At 38.5% G+C, this 16,502-nt stretch overlaps 1 protein-coding gene across 3 annotated transcripts in view; it reads right to left on the bottom strand.

Moving 5' to 3' along the window:
• prom1a (prominin 1a) overlaps positions 1 to 16,502 on the bottom strand; it is a 191,928-nt gene continuing 175,426 nt past the window's right edge. For all 3 annotated transcript variants that reach the window (XM_060926840.1, XM_060926841.1, XM_060926842.1), the window contains 3 exons: positions 7,756 to 7,884; positions 3,616 to 3,646; positions 1 to 1,281 (listed from right to left, as the gene is read on the bottom strand). In XM_060926840.1, the coding sequence (XP_060782823.1) occupies positions 7,815 to 7,884 (70 nt within the window). In that variant the 3' untranslated portion in view covers positions 1 to 1,281; positions 3,616 to 3,646; positions 7,756 to 7,814. The remainder of the gene's footprint in view (positions 1,282 to 3,615; positions 3,647 to 7,755; positions 7,885 to 16,502) is intronic.

The following is a 16,502-nucleotide window of genomic DNA, read 5'->3' as shown; positions in this document are numbered from 1 at the left end:
AAGAAATCAGGTAAACATTTTATTCAAGGCCTGCATAACACTGTCATATCATATATAATTCTCACATCATGAACAGTTATGATCAAAAAATATCTAGCACCTGACATTATTATCACATACAGAAATATGAAGGCCTAGCAACAAATGAGCAGTGAAATAAATTCGCTCCTGGTACCATTTGTTTAAAAATTACACAGGTTTTTTTTTTTGTTGTTTCTTTGTTTCTATTTTTTTTTTTTTTACACAGTGACGCTTTACATTCACACCTCAACAGTTTGCCAGTGATCATTTGAAATTGCCAAGAAAAACAGGATTTATAATAGCTAAGAGACCTGAGATCTACAAAAAACAGGATTTGGCATCGGTGATCAGTGGTTTTTTTTTTTGTGTGGAGAGTTTAATAGCTACGCCTACAAACTCCAGCTCATGTTAGTATCATAAGGAGGGCAGTGCTTTAAAAATGTTCGGTCGTAGAAACTAAATTACATCAAAACTGCCATATTGTTATTTCCTCTAAAAAGTTAGAGATGGTATTAGATATATATATATGTAGAAAAAGCGTCTCGAGAATTTCAAGACACAGAAGTGACGAGGACGGCAATTTGTCCACCAAAGAAGAACGTTTTCTTACGTACAATTTCAAGGTGACGTTAACTACACCATAAACATCAAGGCAAAAGTTCATTCAGCCTGTGCATGGCTCAACAGCGATCCCATATTGCATTATCACAACAGTATTAGCACGTATACAAGCATGTGTGTTTTATATCTATATATTTAATAAAGGTTGTTGGCTCATAAATGGCATGGTCCCTTTAAACAGCAGTTTGTGCTGCAGGTAGTTAATGCCTTATACAATTAAAAAAGAAAAAAAAACATCCTCCAGTCTCGTCCCTCAGACAACCTGGAGAGGTAAGTTCAGGAGATTTAAAAAAAAAAAAAAAAAAATGAATGTAGACTGTCCAAGTTGCACAAAAAACCTGACTGCACAATGATGTAAACAAGGATGTGTATCTACTGTATACAGTGGCTGAATGTTGTACGTGGTTGACGTCCCTGACTCCAAGACTGTCGTTATGGTCTGATGTGATGTTTGCTAAGGAAAAATATCCATCCGTGTAAAGTTCACAAAAGTTCCAGTGTCGGAGTTGCTAGTTTATTAGTTACTAATAAACTTGAAACTCAGCGTAGAGTGGAAAACGAAGACGGAGCCCAGGTTGTGGCGTCCTTTTCCGATCCCATCCTCTGCTTTATACTGGAACTGCTGTTCATCAGGTTGGTCTAAAAAAAAAAAAGAGGTATAATAACAGTAATAATAATATCATGCAGCACAAACTTAAAGTATTCACAAATCAATGATTTAGGCAGAGGTGCCAATATCACTAATACAACCAGAGTGTCAGTGACGCAGCAGCTCACACGGCCGTACCATGAGAAACCGGACTCGTTTCTAATGAGAACAATTAGATCTTCCAAACAAAACAATCAGAATCAAAAACCATCCAAGTCTCAGGGAGGACTAGCGATTTTTGTGAATTGTGGACGGACTGACGGCTACGTGATGGCGACAGCTCATCGCCCTATGGCTGGTGAGCTAAAAAAAAAAATCCTCATGCGAGGATTAGGCTATTAACGGACACTGTATTTTTGTCATTCGCGATGTCATTCACCATGTCAGATTAAGCAGTCATGGTACCATAAATTCTTGCCGTGTCTTGGACTGGCATCACTACAAGTTCGATCCTGACTACAAGTTCAATCCTGACCGATCATCGTTCATGTCCTTGTGTGTCATCTTGGAGGAGGGTCAAGAAATTGTCAATCATGGCCAAACCAGGGAGTAACTTTTGTGCAGACTGATTTGGTCTTCCAAACAAAACAAACAATCAGAATCAAAATCCATCGAAGACTCAGGGAGGACTAGCGATTTTTGTGAATTGTGGATGGACGGTGGACGCTACATGATGGCGACAGCTCATCGCCCTACGGCTGGTGAGCTAAAAAAAATCCTTATGCCAGGATTAGGCTATTAACAGACACTGTATTTTTGTCATTCGCGATGGTCACCATGTCAGATTAAGCAGTCACGGTACCATAAATTCTTGCCGTGTCTTGGACTGGCATCACTACAAGTTCGATCCTGACCAATCATCGTTCATGTCCTTGTGTCTCATCTTGGAGGAGGGTTAAGAAATTGTCAATCGTGGCTATCAAGGAACACGTCAAACTACACAAGAAAATACAAAAAGTTCTGGCATGCTAGACTTTTCATCAGGGTGTTGTGGGACGTCCCAGACTCCACATCTCTGTTCTTTGATCATGTCACACTACACGGCCTGTTCGTCATTCCCGACGTTCATATTTGGACCTGGAAATTTGTCAGCCATGACAAAATAATGTCAAAATTAGGCTGAATTTGTAGTGGGATCTTGGCATAACTTGTTTTTTTTTTTTTCCCCCAGATGTGCCACCAACAACAGAAACAAAAAAGTATAAATGGCAAAAAATATTGCCATGACCAAAGTTTCATAACATTATAAATTAGCAGGTCTTCAATTTTTTTTTTACAACAGTCCCACTTACAGCATCAACAAAGTATTGCTGTTGTCTGCTGCAGTGCATTGTATATTGCACATTATTGCTCGTATCTACTGTTTTGATGCCTTGACGTTTTAATCAGGCCCCGAGCACCCAAGCTGTGCAACCTCTGGTGTCCACCAGAGGGCACTGCACCGAGGTGCAAGGCCCTATTGTTTTCCTAAGGATTCTTCTTCTTTTTCTTCAAGACTTGGCCATGTTTGAAGTGGTTCCCATGGGCAAAAACTCATGAAATTTGGTTCACACATCAGTCCTGGCCACTGCTACTCAGGGATAGAGGCTTGGCCCCAGGTGTGTCCAGGGGACTCCATAGCGCCCCCACGTCATTGAGATTTTTGCCAGGTATATAGTTTCATGTACCGTGTCAAATTTGGTAGGTGTGTTGGGGGCCTGAAGACAAACAAAATTCGAATGTACACTGCATTCATGATATTCAACAGGAAGGGAGTTATTTTTGGCTTTGTCCATTTTGACACGTGTTACATTTTGACGTTCTCCTCTTAGGCAGTTTGATGGATTCATGTCAAATTTGGTATTCCAGAGGTGCTCGGTCCCTTCATCGCCGCTTACGGCTATACTGTTTTGTTGTTTTTAATTGTCACACCTCTGGGAGTGCTATCTAAATTTTGTTATATTGTTGTCTGACCAACAAAATGACAATAAAGCTATTTCTTTCTTACTTGTGTTCTATTGGTTTACAAGACTCAGGCTTGTGAATTCGCATGTCCACTGCGATAAATTCAGTATGAAGGGAACGAAATCGCTACTTTCCTGTCCTTTCCCTTTCAGTGAATTAGCTTTTCTACATGGTGAAACGTAGTCATGTTTAGCTTGATCGATGTTTTAACTTAAAAAGAAAACAAACAAACAAAAAAGCAGAAAGGCAACATTATTTTAGGTGTCTCCTGTATTTGAGCAAGAGATCAAAAAATTGTCAATGCTACAGGTTAACGGGCAATGTTGGCACCTCTGTATAGGTAACAGAATGACTAAAAAAAAAAAAGCCCAAAGACTTACAGTATAGAGTTTCAGTCAGTTTCCAGCAGCACTGAAAACAGCAAGAGAGAGAAAGAGCGAGAGAGAGAGAGAAGATGAGGATCACAGACCTTTAAGGAAATGCATTAAAGGGTCATATTAAGTGTTAATGAACCAAGTGAAAACAAGGTGCGAAAGGGTCGAGACTGACAACAAATAGGAAGTTGGTGAGATTTAGTTGGTGAGACGTCTACAATATTAGGTCTAAAGCAGGACACAGTGATGTTAAGGAAGAGATCTGAGTGAAGACCATCACACAATATGAAAACATTAAAGTCCTTTATCATTCTTATATGCAACGCAGAAGAAACACTAAACATGTTACTGGAAGATTCAAAGAGCAAACAGAGAGGTGAGTGACGGAGCACGAAAATTAGCACTGTCCAGGGTTCCCAACATTTCTAGAACTTTTCTATGATGTATACATGGTAATTAAAATAATAATAATAATAACAACAAGATCAACTGCTCACTTACATACCCCCCCCCGCTCTCGCTTATATCAGAATGCAAGCAATCGAAGGAATAGGACATTTGTTATGAATGCTGACTTCGACAAATAATTAAGCCGGAAACAAGTAAGTAAAGAGCCGTGTCTCTCCCCAGGGGTTTCAAACAGCATCCTGGTAAACTGTCATTTTGAAATAGCATTCTGCTTCTTGAAATAGCGTCAAAATCCGCACTGTGTGTTTCACAAATACATTCAGTCGGTTAACAGGAAGTCGATGTGTGACGGACCTGAAAACAGTATGCACGGTATAGAACCCCAGACTGAAGCTCGGTACCAAATATCAAGCAGTAGTGATTTGTAGTTGCTCAGAAAAGTGTTATGAAAATTTTGTAAATCCACCCTCTACAGTATGTTTCGTAAATACGTTCAGTCGGTAAACAGGAAGTCGATGTGCGATGGACTTGAAAACGGTAAACACAGTATAGAACCCCAAGCTGAAATCTGGTACCAAGTGGCTATGATTTGTGGTTGCTGAGAAAATGGTGTTTCGGACGGACGGAGGTAAACCAGTATACACCCCCCTCTTTCGGAGCAGGTGTATTATAATAATAATAATAATAATAATAATAAACAACTATTAGGCACAGGATTTCAAAAGCTCACACTTATTTAAGTGAAAGTTGTGCATAACAAATATAAATTAATGGCAAAAAATATATATATTATATATAAAATGAATAGAATAAATAAAATATAATAATGTGAATAAAAATATTCAAACTTACAGCGGTTTGTATTGACAATTGAAACTTTACGAAACAGTGTGAAAATTATAATAACTTTGAAGTTTGAGTACACTGGACAATTTAGAGTTAATCTAGAACAGTGGTTCTCAACCTTTTTGGGGTCCTGGACCCCCTGCATATTTTTGATCGACCCTGAGGACCGACCCCACCCACCCACCCAATCTGGAGGCTAGGGTGCAATTTGATAGAAATAGCAGAAACTGCATTTTAAATTGCATTATGGCATTTATTCACTCTATTCACAACACAACAGCATAGTTTCCAGAAATATGTAACAAAACAGGATATTTATGGCATAAATATCCTATCTGCATAAATTTTATGCAGCATCTTCTGAACATTATGTAACAAAACAGAACTTTTATATAGTAGCTTTCAGAAATATGAATGTAATGAAACAGATTTTTATGCACTCTTCAAGAACAAAAACAAACATAAGTATGAAATCTCAATGAATATGATATATAATTAAGCAATAATATAATAATTATGTAATCAAGTCTTGGTTTTATCTGTAGAAGCAGATGGTGTGTGTGTGTGTGTGTGTGTGTGTGTGTGTGTGTGTGTGTGTGTTATCAAAGCAAAGCATCCTCACTTCTGTTTTTGTGTCACTTGGGTGTGGTGTAGTGAGGTTTGTAACATTAGCTTAATTTTGAGCGCCAACCGGAACCTTGCAAGTTAATGAGTTTTACCACATCAGCTTCCTGCAAATATTTTTATATATCTTATATTTTATATATTATACAACTCTATAGTTTAGCTAGATAAAGGTCTCAGTCACATTTGAACAAAATTTTTATTTTTTTAAAAGATATTTTATTTTCACGGACCCCTTGCAATTACACCACGGACCACTAGGGGTCTGCGGACCCCCGGTTGAGAATCACTGATCTAGAACATTCTGAGTACCAACAGTTTGAGGAAAATTATTTAACACACTTCGAGTCTTGAACTATAGAATCCAGACTGTTGAATAATTTAGCAGTAGAATGTCTGAAGGATCTAGAACCGCACCTGGATGATATTTCGACCATGTGAACGTTCGATTCGTTTCTAGTGTTGTAGTTACATGCTTCAGAATTGTGGGTAAACATGTTCCTGAGGTATGATGGGCAAAGTCCTTTCAAGCATTTGAATACAAATGGGCATTTATGGAAAGTCCAATGATCAGTTAAAGGGATCCAACCCCGCTCTAGGTATAGGCATGGCTGCTGATGTTGACACAGGCTCGGTTTAGGATTGCTCACAATCTGCAGAAACGGCGCCTTACATTTAGCTTACCTTAAATTTCACATAGAGTTAGAAAGAAATGACATGCACACGGATCCAAGATGGATGCCTGATGTTAGCAAGCACCCAGTAAGTAAAGTCATTTCAAATACAGAAAGACAGATGGTAACTTATCTTTTTAAAGTAATAAAAATGACAACTATAGTAACAAGCGCAATAAAAATGTGCTGAGAAACACTTAAATCCAACACGAATCGGGATCTGTTAAGATCTCAAATCATGTGTTGACACAGCCGAAACTCATAACCAGATGACATTCAATCGCTGTCATTGTTTCTTTTTTAAAATACTTATTTCATCGACAGTATTGTTGTTGTTTTTGGTCATTAATTTGCGCTAGCAGCACGGATGCAAATTGTTACTCTCGCTCAGGAGTTTTCTATTTTATTATTATTTGTATTATTATTCTTGTAATTTTTTTAGGACGCTATTTCTCCCTCAGTTTTCAACCAATCATCACCAACAAATTTCACATGAAGAATACATCTGGGCTGAATTACATTGCTATGACTTTTGGTGCTGATCTGGATCACTGATCAGGAATGATCCATGAAAAATGGGCTTTTTTTCCCAATTGCTTTTAACTCTGTCAATTTTCATGATTTTTTTCAGGTTTTTTTTTTTATTATTATTTTGTTCAGGGCGGCAGGGCGCAACTTTTCCTCACTAAGCATCATTCTCTATCTCTTACCGTTCCGGATCTATAGGGTACGGTGATCAGACGTCCCGGTTTGTAACAGCTAGCGCACATCACTGTGACTTTAGTCACAGTCTCTATTTAATTATCACATTGTTCCTTATCATATTATTTATAAACACTGATTGAAAGCAGCTGATAATGCTGTATAATTTTGCACCATCTTAAATACTTTCCCCCCCAAAGAATTTAATTATTTTTATTTAAAATATATACATACCTACAGATGTTTTTCTCACAAGTTTGTGTTGAATAATTTGTTGTACACATTAAATAACAGTATCAACTTTGTTTTTTTAGCTAAAAAAAAGCAACATTTCTGTTTTGTCGGCAGTTTGTTCACAATCTATATATCGTGATACATACTGTATCACTTAGAAGTATCACGATACAATATTTCTGTCGTATCAGCCACGCCGATCTGGCGAATCAGTGCTCACTAGTGAAGAACAACATTGGTAATGCTGAAATATGTTCGCTTTAGCAAAATACAACCCAAGTGCATTTTAAACAGAGGCGTATTTAACAGCGGCAAATATTTACATCATAATTAGTGGCCTAAATATTCATTTGTAATGTCGCAGGAACGTGTCGTATATGCATGTCACAACTCCAGTAAAGTGTTCAACTGTTCACATCTCAACACCGAACACAATCTCAGACTTCGGACACTAAAATATACAATCTTCATGGCATAACAGTCTAATTTAACCCTTTCCATGATATTTTACACATTTTCTGCTTCCCTCATTTCCCAGGTATAAATGTCCAGGTTTTTATAAGATGTGTGGGAACCCTGATTGTCATGTAAAACGATTACGTGAGACATGTAAACACAAGACAGACAAACAAAGATGTGCTCATGCTACAGTCAGTACCTTTGTGGAGTACTGATGAGGAAAAAACAAAAAAAAAACAAAAAGGTTCCTCCTTGGTGTCACCAGTCGCCATGGCGAGGGGGCGCCGAGGCTCTTGGGAATCGAGTCATAGTGTCATAGGCAGGGAGGCTTAAGGAAAACAAGTGGAGAAATGATCAATGCCAGGGCACTTTTTTCTTTAAAAAAAAAAAAAACCCGACTCACCCATTCCCTTTCAGTGTGCCAGAGAAGCAGGACGAAAGCATTCCCATGCCACACAGGACACCAGAGTTTACCCGCTAGCTGTTAGCATCGTGTTGAAATCAGCATCATGGTTGCTTCGGCCCTGGTCACACTACAGCTCGCGAATACTTGATGACAAAACATTAGTAGCATCGATACCAATCGTGTGATACACGGCAAATGTTCTCTGAGCTTCACGAGCTGTTTTTTGTTGTATGTCCGCCTTGTGAGTGGCCCAAAACATCACGAAAAATTTCAATGCATGCACTGAAATTTGGTGGCGATGTTTTCGTCGGCAAACTAAGCAGCAAATATTCGCAGATGGGTTTGGGAATACTTCCCGAAACTCTGGATCCTTCGTCGAGGCTCTTGAGATGTATCTGTCTCGAATCCATGCCCCTGATACTCGCGGGAGCCTCATCAACACAGCGGCCAAGCGTAGCCTAACCTTCACCGAGCCTTAAAAAGTGCATTTACATTCGGGGACCCTTTGGCATGCATTTTGTGCGTGCTTGGGACCCAGACATTATGGGAAACGCCTGATGCTGATTTGAGCACAATGAGCACACACATATAAGGATGCTGTTTTCACAGAGACTTTGTGACGTATTGTGTCAGGTATGCGGCGGTAGACGGACGTGAGTGCAGGAAGAGTGATTATTAGCAGGCGTGATATTTACAAAAACAAAACCCAAACGAAACCGAAAGCAAAACAGAAAGTTGAGTATTTAACCAGAGTCATAAACATGGAACAAATGTGACTGTGATAATGATAATACTTCGCAAAGCCTCTGTGAAAACAGCTTCCGTATCTGTGCGTGCTGATTGTGCTCAAATCAGCATCAGGTGTTTCCCATAAAGACTGGGTCCCAAGTGCATGCACAACGCGCTCTGTGAGCGGGCGTGACGGTCAAGTGTTCGCCTGCTGTGCGAGCACAACTTTTAGCTCGCCCGTATATCGCCATGCGTCGTCACCAAAACGCCTCATTTCCATCGATAACCCATCGCAAAGAATCGTGAGCTGTAGTGTGACCGTAGCTTTAGTGAAAAGATTGCGTTTTTAAAACAAATTGTGAGCTCAAAACGATGAAAGAAGTCAGATGTCGAAAGTATAAAAGTATAAAGTAAATGCCTTGGGGTGCTTTCGCACTTTTCTCAACCATCAGCACACATTTTAATCCTATGAGAAGTTTTTTTTTTTTAATGTTTATTTATTTCATCCCAGTCGCACTTCCGAGGTGGACGACAAACTCTTTCACCTCCCGACCAATCAGTTGGTGAGGAAGCGGGAAAAACAAAAACGGAAGACAAAACTAATCTGGTTAGCGAAAGAATATATAGCATTAATCTATCCACATTCGCTGGATATGAGCAATCGCGCGCTCTGATTGGCTACTCTACTACTAGGCTATCAGCTCATATACCGTGAGTAGAGAAAAACAAAATGGCGGAGCGTGTCACTGAACCAACCGAGGACGAAATAAAAACTACTCGAAAACAAAACACCAAAAAATAAAAAAAAGCAACAAAATATGGAATAAAAGTATTTGATGGTAAGAACGTATCTTTTTTTCCCAAGAATTATTATTATTATTGCATTTTTCACAAATTAGATTTCGTCGGACGTTTTGGATAAAGGTTTTATTGATCAAATTTGCAAAAAATAAAAATGCTCCGTTTCTCAAAATCCAGTGAATGTGGATAGAATAAAACAGTTATTCCACTCAATCTGGTCGTACATGGCTTATAGCGCTATCAGCTCATGTACGACTTGATTTCTTAGAATAACTGGTTTATACGACAATGAATTGAAGAAATTGAAAACGTTTCAATACTCCACTGTAACGTGCAATACAACTACAAATAACAGAATATCGATTTCTGGAATGTTCTAGCTAGTTAGCTGATATTAGCTATAACAGGTAAGAGTGTTGCTATGGTTACAACATGTGCATCCCATGAGCCACTTCTTTTTTTTTTTTCCCTCGCTCCAAATGATTACTGTGTAAAAATAAAGTGTGAAAGCACCCTTATATCCTGTAGTGTGTTTTGGGTAAACACACTGACCTCCCTGAGCTACAGCGGGACAAGTGTAAGGTCTCTTTCATACCAAATCACAGCGGGACGTGTGTGTGTGTGTGTGTGTGTGTGTGTGTACGTGCCCTGTGTGTCATGTCAGCATGGTGCTGCTTCCTGACCTCTGTTACACCACCAGGTTGAAGAAATTGAGACGACTCAAACACAGGCATGCAGTTAGTATTGTACAGAAACACAGCCCGGTGCAGCAATATCGGCTGAGTCAGAGTCACATGCAGGAACATGCTGCACACGAAGCAAACGAATAAACCGATAAACAAAATGAAGCTGGAATTATTCCAGATCGTGAGTTCGGATTGATTTATTTGGGGGCGTGCAGTTAGTACTGAGCTCAGACACTGGCTGTACTAGCTAAGCTAGCTATGATGCTAACTGGAAAGGGTACGTTTGCACCCAGCATGCATTGCACCTCCTACACTTGATTATATTGCCTTCAATCCTGTTACCAAAAACCTAAAGGTGGGCGATACGACAATCTTGTTATCGGAAGTAATAGCATGACAGTATTTTGTCGTGAAGAACTGAACAGCCAATAGGATCACAGATCAAATTTAAGCTGCACAGCAACACGTATCTGATTGGCTGTGAGCAAAATATTATTTTATTACACTGCTTTTTGAGTACTTGATTCTGATTGGTCAATTATGGCATTCTATGGTCTCTTATTTCTGCATAACGGACCATTATGGTGGACTACGTCATTAGTAGAAGCGATAAAATCAGTTTAAAAATGAATGTTTTGTGTCTTGATTTCTTGATAAGTAGCTGTGTAATACAGCAAACAGGTCATTATTGCAAAATAAACCCCTTTAAGGAGATTCAAAATCTCTCCGCTTAGCATCAAGTAGGCTTGTATTACTCGAGTCCAGGACTCGTGGCCTAATTTTAAGGACTCATGACTTGACTTGGACTTGAGCACTGATGACTCGGACTCGTGCATTAACTGCATTCCGACTCGTAAATTGGAGACAAGGACTCGGATTTTTTTCTCTATTTTTTGTAACATGCCATAATAATTTGGCATAAGATATTTATATCTACATTAATTTTTGTACTAATTTTGTGCAAGAGTGTCACACCTGCGTGCCTGTATAAAAACTGTGAAAACACACTTACTTTGCGAAGTATTGAGTTGCGTTGCTGACACATTACCGAACCTTATTTCCTTGTTTGGTTTCCTGATCCCTGATTTCCTGTTTCTCGTCTTTGACTCTGCCGAGTCTACGATAGCCTGTTTGTGCCTCGTTCGACCTATTGCCCATTTCACTGCTTTACAATTTTGTCTGCCGTTCTGGATTGTTTACCGTCTTTGCTTGTATTAATAAACACACCTTCTGCACTTACATCCGTCTCCCAGCCGTCTCTGACAGAATACTTCACACTCCCTGATAAAGAGAAGCACATTCACCTGTTCATACGCCACGTTCAGGAACAAACTAATGTTAATGGCGCTGAAACAGCCACCGTCAAATGGTGCGGTTAGAGTCTTGTTCTCAGACTCGACGCAAACATTTTTTTTAATATGACTTGAACACTGGGGACTCGAGACGGGACTCGGACTTGAGGTTTAGTGACTCGACTATAACACTGGCGTCAGAGTCCTGCATCATCCTGTCAGGGTTTTTCACGATAATGACCAGGTCGCTATGCATTACCCATTACACATAAAAACTGTGGGGTATTCGAATAAAATTTGTCCAGTGCAGTGTTCCTGAAAAACTTTCCTTAACATCAGTCATATTGTCTGACGTTGGGCAGATCTATGTCAGACATTTTCAGACCTAGCTTAATTGGATAAGTGCACGGCCTGATTTTTACCGTAATCGTAACGAAGCCAAGGCCTCCCAACTCGCCATGCCTCTTGAAAACGACGACATGGCTGCTTACCCCCTTCGGAATTGACAGATGTTTTCCTTTTGAAAGCAACTTGTGGTTTGACGGTGTCCGATTTTGCATTTTTTTCCAAAAAAAACAATGCACGCTTTTACCGGCCGCATTCAGCATGGACATTTTGACAGTGAGCAACCAAAAGAGGTAGTAAGGCGACTTTTGATTGGATAAAGGGAGAGGCCTCAATAGACAGACCAATCAGAGCCATCCATACAGTGACAAGGTAAACAAATATGGCGCGAATGCATTCAGACAGCATATCGATCGATAACGTATCTTCTCAATGAACTAAGCAGGTCGCTGCGAGAAAACTCTGTGCACCACTGACGTGTATTTAAGGTATGAGATGGAGTATTAGAACTTTGTTTATTAAGTTGCGATAAATACGATATTTGAGAGTGTTTTTTTCTCATGTTAAATTCAGGCATGTTTTAGATTTGGATGTTTATATTAGTAATTACAATAGCTATCGGTCAGGTTGACTGACGTTTATGTTAATTACGTAGGACAACTGAATTTTTCGTCTGTCATGACCGGTGTTCGACGATATTTCGGGAACACTGCCAGCGACAAAAAATTTCTTGTTTGTAAAGATTTGGATGAACAAAAAACATGACTGAATGGCAACAGATTAACTTTTGTGTAACCATTACTGATTAGGACGATGAGTTTTCTTACTAACAACTTTTGCGGCCAATTTTGACTAGTGTCAGTGACGCTGAACAGATGAGATGCACCGGTTTTGAAAATGATGATAAACACGCCAACTAAAACATGGCGTCAGTTCTTTGAATCAGACCACAACAGGGGAAAAATTTCAATGAAAGTCTGATAAAACTCTCTCTTTTTTGCCTTATTATTATAATAATAATAATAATAATAATAATAATAATAATAATAATAATAATAATAATAATGCACAGGGTTTCAAAAGCTGACATTTACTTGAAAGCTGTGCATAACAAATATATGTAATAATGAATAAAATATAATAATGTGGATAAAAATATTCAAAATTAATTTAGGCATATCAGGTGAAAATTCAAATTCAGTCCAAACTGCTCTCAGTGAATTCAGACTTGAATGCAGGACAACACTTTTTACAGAATTAAAATATGTTTATCCGTTCTTGAGATATTACAAATCAAAGATTGAAAAAAAAAAGGCTTAATTTTTAGTAAACGGATGTAACATTCTATATGAGGATCACATGGTCTAAAATGGGCCTCATTAACCAATGAGATCAAAAGTTTTTTCTTAATAACTTTTCTATTTTTCAAGATATTTCCATGGAAATTGGCAGGCACATACAGGGTTGGATACTGAATACAGAGTTCGAAAAATATGTAAAAACTAATTATGCAAATGAGTATTTAATTAGCATTAATTGTGCTAATTAGGTAAAAACCGTTAAATCGGTACGCTCAATAAAAAAAAAAGTAATAAAAGACCGTTTCTAATCCCCTCTTTGTGCTCTGTAGACTTTTGCATTTCTCAAAAGTACGGCCTAGTAGTGTTTATATTAAAGAATATAAATCATAATATTCACAGCTTTCAAGGTGAACCTCGAAAAAAAAAGTGTCTGAGCCACATCCAATAAACATTTCCAATTCAATTGAATTGAAATCGACACTCACGTTTCTGACTTCCGTTTTTTTTAAATATCATTCTGACCACGAAGCTCTCAGTATTTTTCATCAAAACAACTCCAGTTATATTCTAAATAAAACAGTTATTTATTTACATGAATCAGTCTGATTTGAAAAAATAAGTAGGTAAAGCTACGAAAACTTACTTCAAAGTCTCCTGTGAATCATAACGTCAAAACTAGCTGACGGAAAATTTTGCTGAATACTTCATCAGAAACCGTCAGAGCGAGAGAACATCCCTGTAAAAGTTATCTGACTGATATTGACGAGTCGGAAACTGATCAGAAGAGGGAGCAAGAGAGAGAGAGAGAGAGAGCACCTGAGCGCTTTCCTGTGACTCAAAAAGAAAAGCACCGGCAGTTTCCTGACGTCACGTGAGCGGAGTTTTTACTCTGTTGTACCGACTTCAACTTGCCGTTACTCCCAAAGTACTGAACAGATCTTAACGAGATGCATTTCTTTGGAAAGCAGAGATTATAAGTGTTTTAATGATAGTATTCATGATAGAAAACATTCAAGAGTTAAACAAATGACAGATTTGGAAACTTAGATGAACGTCTGCATTGATAATTTTCACAGCACGGCCAGCGAGCGTCTGATATGCCTACTTATAGCGATTTGTGTTGACAATTGAAACTAAGAAATAGTGTGAAAATTATAATAACTTAGAAGTTTGAGTATATTGGAGAATTTAGAATTAATCTAGAATATTTTTAATTATATACATAACCAATAGTTTGAGGGAAATGCTTTAACACACTTCGAGTTTTGAACTATAGAATCCAGACTGTGGAATAATTTAGCAGTAGAATATTTAAAGCATGCAGAACCACACCTGGATGATATTTCGATTATATGAATGTTAGATTTGTTTCTAGTGTTGTAGTTATATCCCTTAACAGCTCTAGCCTTGTAGCTAGTCTCTGGTCTGACGAGACGCCTTCGGCTAAACAAGTTACACTTTTACAATGACGTGATTGGATTAGAAATCTCAAATGACTGAACTGTGGCCAGGTTTGTTTGTTTTTTTTAAAGATGCTAGCAAAATTTGATTTGAAACCTTCTTTAAAAAAATAACACAAACTGAAAAAAACAAAATCATACTTAGTATGTAAGACCTGTGTACATTTAACAGTTATTCCACAAAATCGAGTCGTACATGAGCTGATAGTGGCTATAACCTGTGTACGACGAGATTGAGTGGAATAACTGTTTTAGTCTATCCACGTTCACTGGATTTTGAAAAACGCAGCATTTTTATTTGTACTTTTTGCAAATTCGATCTATAAAAACTTTATCCAAAACGTCCAACAAAATCATTTCCGCTTAGAATGTAAACAAACTGGCGAAATGATCGTAGCAATTTGTGAAAAATGCTAGAATAATAATTCTTGAAAAATTTAAAATAAAAAAAATATATATATACGCATTTGCCATCAAATACTTTTATTCCATATTTTGTTGCTTTTTAAAAAAATTTTTTTCTAGGGTTTTAGGGTTGGTTCAGCAACAAACACGCTCTGCCATTTTGTTTTTCTCTACTCATGGTATATGAGCTGATATCCTAGTAGTAGAGTAGTCAATCAGAGCACGCGATTGCTCATATCCAGTGAATGTGGATAGAATAATATTGCATATTGTTTCTGTATAAATACAGTGGTGCTTGAAAGTTTGTGAACCCTTTAGAATTTTCTCTATTTCTGCATAAATATGACCTAAAACATCATCAGATTTTCACACAAGTCCTAAAAGTAGATAAAGAGAACCCAGTTAAACAAATGAGACAAAAATATTATACTTGGTCATTTATTTATCGAGGAAAATGATCCAATATTACAGATCTGTGAGTGGCAAAAGTATGTGAACCTTTGCTTTCAGAATCTGGTGTGACCCCCTTGTGCAGCAATAACTGCAACTAAACATTTGCAGTAACTGTTGATCAGTCCTGCACACCGGCTTGGAGGAATTTTAGCCCATTCCTCCGTACAGAAGAGCTTCAACTCTGGGATGTTGGTGGGTTTCCTCACATGAACTGCTCACTTCAGGTCCTTCCACAACATTTCCATTGGATTAAGGTCAGGACTTTGACTTGGCCATTCCAAAACATTAACTTTATTCTTCTTTAACCGTTCTTTGGTAGAACGACTTGTGTGTTTAGGGTTGTTGTCTTGCTGCATGACCCACCTTCTCTTGAGATTCAGTTCATGGACAGATGTCCTGACATTTTCCTTTAGAATTCCCTGGTATAATTCAGAATTCATTGTTCCATCAATGATGGCAAGCCATCCTGGCCCAGATGCAGCAAAACAGGCCCAAACCATGATACTACCACCACCATGTTTCACAGATGGGATGAGGTTCTTATGTGGGAATGCAGTGTTTTCCTTTCTCCAAACATAACGCTTCTCATTTAAACCAAAAAGTTCTATTTTGGTCTCATCCGTCCACAAAACATTTTTCCAATAGCCTTCTGGCTTGTCCACATGATCTTTAGCAAACTGCAGATGAGTAACAATATTCTTTTTGGAGAGCAGTGGCTTTCTCCTTGCAACCCTGCCATGCACACCATTGTTGTTCAGTGTTCTCCTGAGGGTGGACTCATGAACATTAACATTAGCCAATGTGAGAGAGGCCTTCAGTTGCTTAGAAGATACCCTGGGGTCCTTTGTGACCTCGCCGACTATTACACGCCTTGCTCTTGGAGTGATCTTTGTTGGTCGACCACTCCAGGGAGGGTAACAATGGTCTTGAATTTCCTCCATTTGTACACAATCTGTCTGACTGTGGATTGGTGGAGTCCAAACTCTTTAGAGATGGTTTTGTAACCTTTTCCAGCCTGATGAGCATCAGCAACGCTTTTTCTGAGGTCCTCAGAAATCTCCTTTGTTC

Source organism: Neoarius graeffei, chromosome 8, assembly GCF_027579695.1.
Source record: "Neoarius graeffei isolate fNeoGra1 chromosome 8, fNeoGra1.pri, whole genome shotgun sequence".
In the NCBI taxonomy this organism is placed as follows: domain Eukaryota; kingdom Metazoa; phylum Chordata; class Actinopteri; order Siluriformes; family Ariidae; genus Neoarius; species Neoarius graeffei.
The sequence above is the reverse complement of the archived record's forward strand: the minus strand, read 5'-3'. Positions and strand labels throughout refer to the sequence as shown.